General features: G+C 44.1%; 2 protein-coding genes across 2 annotated transcripts; one reads left to right on the top strand and one right to left on the bottom strand.

Moving 5' to 3' along the window:
* Window positions 1-36: 36 nt before the first annotated feature.
* Window positions 37-6,658, top strand: LOC123491250 (hematopoietic lineage cell-specific protein-like). Its single transcript, XM_045221488.1, has 15 exons — window positions 37-197; window positions 1,439-1,522; window positions 1,747-1,820; window positions 2,231-2,360; window positions 3,791-3,901; window positions 4,007-4,061; window positions 4,185-4,295; window positions 4,414-4,524; window positions 4,614-4,669; window positions 4,810-4,879; window positions 4,997-5,145; window positions 5,214-5,471; window positions 5,596-5,770; window positions 5,864-5,932; window positions 6,130-6,658. The coding sequence occupies exons 2-15, from the start codon at window positions 1,439-1,441 to the stop codon at window positions 6,264-6,266; spliced, it is 1,590 nt and encodes a 529-aa protein (XP_045077423.1). The 5' UTR covers window positions 37-197; the 3' UTR covers window positions 6,267-6,658.
* Window positions 6,659-7,050: 392 nt separating this feature from the next.
* Window positions 7,051-8,636, bottom strand: LOC121580108 (protein LLP homolog). The gene is made up of 3 exons (XM_041895158.2): window positions 8,530-8,636; window positions 7,795-8,025; window positions 7,051-7,710 (listed from the first exon to the last, which is right to left on the bottom strand). Exons 2-3 carry the CDS (start codon window positions 8,012-8,014, stop codon window positions 7,541-7,543), a joined length of 390 nt encoding a protein of 129 aa, XP_041751092.2. The 5' UTR covers window positions 8,015-8,025; window positions 8,530-8,636; the 3' UTR covers window positions 7,051-7,540.
* Between the last annotated feature and the right edge of the window lie 576 nt (window positions 8,637-9,212).

Consider the following 9,212-nt stretch of genomic DNA (forward strand, 5'->3'; position numbering starts at 1 on the left):
TAACATTATCGTTTTGAATACAATTGTGTCCAGCTTTGATACAGTAGCAAGCCAGTAGCTACTTGCATATCATCGGCCACGCGCACTATTTCCTCTATCATCAGTTTGCGCGACTCTATCCTCGCGCTGGTAGAGACGAGAAAATATACGTTTGTGACACATTATTACATCAAGGAAAGATTTCTGGCAAAGCAAAGGTACGTGTAATTACCATGAAATAATGTTTCTTTGTTTGTATTAAGTATTTATCACCGTGATATTAGAATTTCTAAACGTCTTTCTTTCAGGAAGTTGAGGATAAGTTCTGTACTGTTCTCAAAGGCTATATTGTTTCAAAGTTGAATCAACGGAAGGTCTAGCCTACTTGGAAGATATAAATAGTTACTGTGTAAATTATAGCCAACTTATGTTCAGTTTTACTACTATATTGGGTAAATGCACTTTCAGACAAAATGCAGGTATCAAACAGTTGACTTTAAATAAGCCAGATGGTTCCTTTTATCACCGTTATTTTTTAAATTAAATATTTTGTATTACCTTTTTACTAAACCAAAATACCAAAAGCATGTCCCTCAAATGTACAACCTTGAGATATATGCACAAATACTAGACTTTGTATCTGCCGTAACTGACTGCAGTTTGTGTGGTACAATGAGGAACCATCAGGTAATTGCACTTATTTTTTTTTATTTTTTTAAACCGTTATTTAACTAGGCAAGTCAGTTAAGAACAAATTCTTATTTACAATGACCGCCTACACCGGCCAAACCCGGACGACGCTGGGCCAATTGTGCGTTACATTGACATCAGCCTGGACAGCTGTGCGCAGCTGTAAGATACCCACCACTTCCATGAGGTTACTTTGTGTTTGTTAAACTATTCATGAATAATGATAGTGTTATTTTATGATGAGAACACTGCAGCTCAGTGCTGCATAAATAACTCAACTTCCTTTTTAGTGACCTCAGCAGAATGAGACCATATACTTGTGGTTAGCTATCTGTTTTTCCACTGTGACAAAGGGGACATGTTAAATGCCATGAAGCTTATTTGCAGGTACATGTGATTTGTTCACAAGGTACACACACATACAGTGTTCACTAAAGCAGTGTTTCTCAACTTGTTTATCCCCCAGGGACCAACAAGCTGTGGTCCCTCTTGTGTGCACACAGCACCCCTATGATCCATAATATTATGTCTATATATACACTATGCTTAGACTTACATTTTAGTCATTTAGCAGACACTCTTATCCAGAGAGACTTACATGAGCAATTAGGGTTAAGTGCCTTGCTCAAGGGCACATCGACAGATTCTTCACCTAGTCGGCTCGGGATTAGAACCAGCTACCTTTCGGTTACTGGCACAACACTCTTAAGCACTATATATACCTGTACTGCCGTACAGTACAAATCTTCTGTTTTGTTTCTCTTCCTAGATGTGGAAGTCAGTGGTGGGACACAACGTGAGCATAAAGGTGGCTGCAGAGGGGGATGACTGGGAGACCGACCCTGACTTTGAGGTTAGCTACTGGGCTGGAGGAAGGGGGGGTGGGGGTCCCTATGGAGCTAGTGTATTTAATAAGGCACACACTTGTCTGTTACTATGTCACTCTAATCAATATTTTCTCCCAGTGGAATTAATGTTTTGTTTATGCTTGGTCTGTAACCGACTCAGTCCTGTTTTCAACGGTACCTTGGTCTTCATACTACATGGGATGAGAAGGACTTGGGTTCTGTGTTTCAGAATGATGTGTCAGAACAGGAACAGAGATGGGGTGCCAAGACCATTGAGGGGTCTGGTCGAAAAGAACACATCAGGTAACTATTGAACAGTAACTGTGGGTGGGAGGTCAGCCTGAGATGACCAGACCAGAAGTAACACATCAGAGGCAGATCATAGTATGATTGGTGTGTTATGCTGTTGGAGAGCTATGGGGGATGGTAATCTCAGCTGTGTATTGCTGCTTTAGCTCTGTAGAAACAGGAAAAGGAAGTGAAAACAGTGTGTAGGCTGTCAAGCAGTGAGTCTTACCTAATATGGGTTGGTGACTGAGTAAATCTAAGGGTTAGCCACAGACTAGTGTAACTATGTAGTCCCGGTGTCAGCAGATAATGTAAAATGGGAATAAAGTTATGCAACAAAGTTCTGATGTATGCGTGCATGTGTGTATGCATGTGTGTACTTCCATGCATGTTTGTGTGTGTGTGTGATCCCTGTATCTCCCCAGTGTATCAGAGCTGAGACAGAAGGTGTCCCAGGAGCATGAGGTGGGGAAGCAGAAGGAGCGGGCGGAGGCTCCCAAGGCCTCCTACGGTTACGGAGGGAAGTTTGGAGTGGAGAAAGACCGCATGGACAAGGTCAGGTCACACCCCAATAAACTACATGTTATAACATTTCATCATGCGATGTTGATACACTACATGACCAAAAGTATGTGGACACCTGCTCATCGAACATCTCATTCCAAAATCATGGGCATTAATATGGAGTTGGTCCCTCCTTTGCTGCTGTAACAGCCTCCGCTCTTATGGGAAGGTTTTCCACTAGATGTTGGAACATTGCTGCGGGGACTTGCTTCCATTCAGCTACAAGAGTATTAGTGACGTCGGTCGCTGATGTTGGGCGAATAGGCCTGGCTCGCAGTCGGCATTACAATTCATTCCAAAAGTGTTCGATGGGGTTGAGGTCAGGGCTCTGTGCAGGCCAGTCAATTTCTTCTACACCGATCTCGACAAACCATTTCTGTATAGACCTCGCTTTGTGCACGGGGGCATTGTCATGCTGAAACAGGAAAGGCCTTCCCCAAACTGTTGCCACAAAGTTGGAATCACAGAATCGTCTAGAATGTCATTGTATGCTGCAGCGTTAAGATTTCCCTTCACTGGAACTAAGGGGCCTAGCCCAAACCATGAAAACCACCAAACTTTACAGTTGGCACTATGCATTGGGGCAGGTAGCGTTCTCCTGGCATCCGCCAAACCCAGAGTCATCCGTTGACTGCCAGATGGTGAAGCGTGTTTCATCACTCCAGAGAACGCATTTCCACTGCTCCAGAGTCCAATGGCGGCGAGCTTTACACCACTCCAGTCGATGCTTGGCATTGCGCATTGTGATCTTAGGCTTGCTGCTCGGCCATGGAAACCCATTTTATGAAGCTCCCGACGAACAGTTATTGTACTGACGTTGCTTCCAGAGGCAGTTTGGAAGTCGGTAGTGAGTGTTGCAAACGAGGTCAGACTATTTTTACGCGCTTCAGCACTCGGCGGTCCCGTTCTGTGAGCTTGTGTGGCCTACCACTGCGGCTGAGCCGTTGTTGCTCCTAGATGTTTCCACTTCACAATATCAGCACTTTCAGTTGACCAGGGCAGAAATTTGACGAACTGACTTGTTGGAAAGGTGCCGCCTTATGACGGTGACACGTTGAAAGTCACTGAGCTCTTCAGTAAGGCCATTCTACTGCCAATGTTTGTCTATGGAGATTGCATTGCTTTTTGCTCAATTTCATACACCTGTCAGCAACCGGTGTGGCTGAAATAGCCGAATCCACAAATTTGAAAGGGTGTCCACATACTTTTGTATATATCGTTTATTTCACTCATAAGGTCTTCAGTGAAGTCAAAATAACACACTAAGCACAAGGCAATGCAGTGCAGTGCTGCTAACCCCAAAACGTATGCGGTCAGACAGTACAGTTGTGTGTGCTGACCTATTACAACTTTTATGGACTTCAACAGTTTATCAAAGATCGTTTCCTGTGTTGATGTATTATGCATGTGTAATTACCCAGGGGGCAGTGGGGCATGGCTACGTGGCGCAGGTGGAGCAGCACTCATCCCAGACAGATGCAAAGAGAGGATTCGGGGGGAAATTTGGAGTGCAGAAAGACCGTGTGGATAAGGTGAGGAAACTATACTCTTACTGACAAATACAAAGATATCACAGGATTTGATGAACAGGGTGAGGGATCGTCCTGGTGATGAACATTCCTTCTCTCTTCCTGTAGTCTGCCATGGGTTTTGAATACAAGGGAGAGGTGGAGCAGCACACATCTCAGAAAGGTACAGCCTTAAGGAAGTCTCATACACTTCCACATACTTTCTGGTTTCCAAGTAAGCCGACTGCATGTTGTTATCCAAACCAGCTAATCCTGGCATCTTTCTCACCCTGCTTTTATCTTTCAGACTATTCTAAGGGATTTGGAGGGAAGTTTGGGGTGGAAAGGGAGAAGGTGGACAAGGTTTCCTTGGGTTACGACTACAAGGGAGAGACAGAGAAGCACCAGTCTCAAAAAGGTTAGAGTGGTACTGTACTGTGGGCTGTTTGTAGGTAGAAACGTTTCATGGTCAGTTATTAATATTAGATCTCTAATTCATATTTGAAACAACCTCATCCCTCACTCTCCCTCACCAGACTATTCAAAGGGTTTTGGAGGGAAGTTTGGGGTGGAGAGGGAGAAAGTGGACAAGGCTGCCTTGGGTTACGACTACAAGGGAGAAACAGAGAAGCATGAGTCACAGAAAGGTGAGTTACTCACAGTTGTAACCACATTTGTGTTTGTAAAAGTCAAGGACCATGTCCACATTAAACTGACCTTTGATCTCCATGTTCAGACTATGCCAAGGGCTTTGGGGGACGCTATGGAGTCCAGGCAGACCGCATGGATAAAGTGAGTCTTTCTTGACTCTCAAGACTCAGGATGACAGTAATTCTTGAACCATTTTACATTGACCTGTATAAACACACTCAGGCTATGACGTTTACTCATTGATTGGAATTATGGTTCCCCAATCCCCATACGCTCTATAGAGTGCAGTGGCCTTCACAGACATGGAATCCCCTACCTCTGCCTATGAGAAGACACTACCATTGGAGGCATGTAAGTATGCGCTTTATTGTTCCTCATAGAAAGGCTAAAGTTGTTCTGCTTGCTAAACATTTACTACAAGTTCAAAGAGGAAAATACCGTTTTTGTTTTTCCTGTCTGTCTGTGCAGCAAGTGCAGGGGCAGGCAACCTGAAGGCTCGCTTTGAAAACTTGGCTCGGTCATCAGATGAGGAGAACAGGAAGCGAGCAGAGGAGGAGAGAGCCAGGAGACAGGCTAGAGAGAAGAGAGAGCAGGAGGAGGCACGACGCAGACAACAGGTACTGCAATAAAAATGGTACTCCAATAAACACGCACACACTGACACAGCGGTCTGTATCTCTTGTAGGAACAGAACAGCAGGGAGGAGGAAGCAGAGCAGCAGAGGCCTCCACCTGTTGCAGAGCAGAGGCCTCCACCTGTTGCAGAGCAGAGGCCTCCACCTGTTGCAGAGCAGAGGCCTCCACCTGTTGCAGAGCAGAGGCCTCCACCTGTTGAAGAGCAGAGGCCTCCATCTGTTCCAGAGAACAAGAGGAAGCCCCAACCACCACAGGTGCCCACTGCCAGGGCAGTGCCTCAGATACCAAGAGATGAACCTGAGCCAGTGGTAAATATCTCTGATTTAATTCAATGCAACTCACTGATGACCTAAAAACTGTAATTTATTTTTCACTGCCACGTTAGAAAATTCATTGGTGAAATTCACATCTACTCCTTTTCTGTGGTCTCAGGATGAAGAGGAGGAGGAGCCAGACTATGACCAGCCCCCGTGCCTGCCCCCACGGTCAAGTGACCTGCTGGAGGCGGGGCCACCTCAGGAGCAGACCCAATCAGAACCAGAGCAGGATGAGGGAGAGTATGAGGATATCGCACCAATACGTGTAGCTGTCGCAGTACCTGATCCAGGTTAGTGTGCCACACCCAGTGGGGTAGAGGGGTTGGGTAACCCATTACTGAGTCATATCAAAAGACTGACCCTTCCATGTGTCCCATCTCCAGCTGTGGATAATGACTATGAGGACCTGACATGCGGTCAGACAGCAGTGGCCATTTATGACTACCAAGGAGGTAGGTACTCTACTGTATCAGTGACTGCGTTGTGATATCATGTCACAATTCTCATCTATTTCTTGGTTATACTGTGATGTAGGTACTTCCATTGTGGATCAATACAGTAATCAATGCTAAACATTGCTCAACACACAGAAGTCTATAAACCCTTTCGGAGACAAAATACTAAAATAATGTTATTCTCACACATGAAGAGGCAGATGATGAGATCTCCTTCAACCCGGATGATGTCATCACTAACATAGAGATGGTGGACGAAGGCTGGTGGAAGGGACAGTGTCACGGACGCTTCGGACTTTTCCCTGCTACATTCGTGCAACTGATGGAGTGAGCTTGCCTATACAGTCTCCAACACACAGACATATACCTAAGTCCATAGGACCCATTAGCTGTGGGTCTTTTCACAGGGGGAACATAAGCACATTGCTCCAATCTGACAGGTATAGTTTGATTGTACCATGGGAGAATCTCAATTGCATACTCCTCTATCCTCACCTTCTGAATACCTATTGGAGGAGAAGGTCAGAGGGGAGGGACCTCTGGCTTTCTCATCCAATTGGTTTTGAGGTGAGAGGATGCAAGGAGTATGCAATTGAGATTCTCCCCATGTGTTTTCTAGTAAATTGATTTATATCCGGTCAGTAGTCATGACATTTACATTTTAGTCATTTAGCAGACGCTCTTATACAGAGCGACTTACAGTTAAGTGAGTGCATACATTTTTCATACTGGCCCCCCGTGGGAATCGAACCCACAACCCTGGCGTTGCAAGCGCCATGCTCTACCAACTGAGCTACACGGGGCCTATGACATAATGGATCGTCATTGTGCTTCATATTGCTCAGGGTGGGATGCAGGGCTTCCCCTTATAAAGGCTGATTGCTAAATGGTCCAGTGATATTCTCATATGCTTGCATTTCAAAGGATTATGTAAGTAATTTAGCTATGGAATGTGATGTTTAAAAATAATGATTAACTACAGAGAATTATGTATTTGGGCTATTGATGGAATTCTTAACTTGAATTACATTTTCATACTTTGGCAAAGCATAATATCTGAAACGCCAGGTTAAAAAGGTTATTTCTAGAATCAACTGCATGTAATCAATAAAATGTCTTAATGTACAGAAACACATTTATTTACTCCAACATGACAGCCAGAAGATGATATGGACAGTATGTTACATGTATCATTAATGTCTTTGTACTGATGGGCTAGGCCACAGGGAGAAGAGCAAATCAAACAGGAATGGAGCTACCAACAACAGGTAGTAGCATTATTGGGGTGAAAGGTAAAGAAACTGCCATATTTTCTTCTGTATACCACAGCAATAAGAAAACATGGCTTTCATTCAAGTGAATTATGTCAATGCAGTATTATACCATTGTGCCCAACAACACATAACTGTCGTGTTTCCTTTCATACATTAAATGGGCGTACAGACAATGGGTTGCACAATATAGATCCATTGCCTCATATCACCATTTAACTTGAACACAAGGCAAATTAAGTCCACAAAGATCATGTGTTCAATCTCCGATACATGATATTCAAGGCTCGTGTGTCACAGGTTCTAAGTTAGAAGTCCTTTGGTTTTCTCCAGGCTACCAGGCAATGCCCTTCTTTTTTTTGTTGGCCTTTCCTCCGGATTTCTTTGTCACGCGTTTGCCTTTCAGTTTCTTGGCCTGTCGTTGGCTCATCCACGTTGGGTACTGTCCGTGCTCGTCCAATTGGGTCGTCTTACTGCGCTTGCTGTCCATGTCCATCTTTCCATCTGCAAAGCAAAAACAAAAGGTGTCAAAACTCAAAGACATGGGAAACGACAAGAAAAATGCTTGATCTATGTGTGTGTTCTCACCATCGACTTCCTCTCCCTCCATGTCTACATCCACTTTCTTCTCCTTTATCTTGTCAGCTGGCACCACTGTAGCTATGTCCTGAATGTCATTCATGGAGATCTCTCCTGTGCCACCGTGGGCCAAGGCTTGCTTCAGCCGAGCCAGTTCCTTAGGGGCGTTCTTCGCTCTCTTCACAGCACGCATCTTCCTCTTCCATTTGCTTCGCAGACTTTTGGCCATTTTAAGGTTTTCTGAAAGACAGGGTTACATAATGGAAACACGGATCCACTTGCATAAGACATCTTGACTGGCTTTAACTCTAGTTCAGTGACAGTCCCTGCAGAGCCATACACATATGACTGAGTTCTTGGCTCATGTAAACAACACACATGTAATCAACTCCCATCATGCTACGTTAGCTAGCCAGCAAAGACATTCGTCTAGCCCAAATCCCCCTCAATCATAAATCGAGGTTCTTGTATAATTAATCATGATGCACTGCCATTAAACTGTCCATGATTTTACTGTCCTTAAATGTGCAAGACTCCACATACAGGCATTTTAGCTAGCTAGCTTTTAGCTAACGTGGCTAATAGCTAGCTACAATAGCTACCTTACTAAATAAAATGGATTGTTTTAGAACAATCGATTGGCCTATTCCATTCGATGTTTTTGTACTTAAATAACTAGTATTCGGTGTACTCAATTTACTCCTATTTATGGTATAGTAAAGAAAAAAAACACTGTCAACATACATAGACGCAGATGTATCTTCCGTACAGTTGATAAGCAGGCAGCGCACACGTGTTTGTATATGCGACAACCGTAAACACGTCAGACGGTCGTTATGTTGGACACATTTGCGACAATCTACGCCCTCTTCATTTACTATCTTCTTCAGTGGGGCTTATCGACGGTTGGCATCCAACGTTATGGTGCATTACCGCCACCTACCGTACTGGAGTGTGGGCCAGAGACAGGGATAAACTAAATCCTACCTGCCAACCCCGTTTCTCTTAAAAAAGAAAACAAAATATTTGAGACTATATCTAATGACGCTCTACTCAATATACTCTTTAAACTAATTTCCTGTATCCCCTTCTCACCCTCTCTCTTTCCCTCTGATACTGCCCACACTGTAGCAATACATGCTCCACAGTCTCTATTTCCTGACAATAATCACACTTTCCTGATGGATGCTTTCCTATCAAGTTTAATGTCTTATTCAACTGGCTGTGTCCCACCCTTAATCTTGTAAAAATAGCCTCCTCTCTTCTGTCCCTTCCTGCCATCCTCCCCTCCCCGACTTTCCTCTGTACTTGAAATAAATGCCTTCCCTTATTATTTCTATTCCACTGCTCCTGCCATCTCTTCACCATCACTGTATATATCAGTCTTTTTGCCTCTGCCTTGCTCATTGACACTTCAACATCAACAT

This window comes from Coregonus clupeaformis, chromosome 7 (genome assembly GCF_020615455.1).
Source record: "Coregonus clupeaformis isolate EN_2021a chromosome 7, ASM2061545v1, whole genome shotgun sequence".
NCBI lineage: Eukaryota > Metazoa > Chordata > Actinopteri > Salmoniformes > Salmonidae > Coregonus > Coregonus clupeaformis.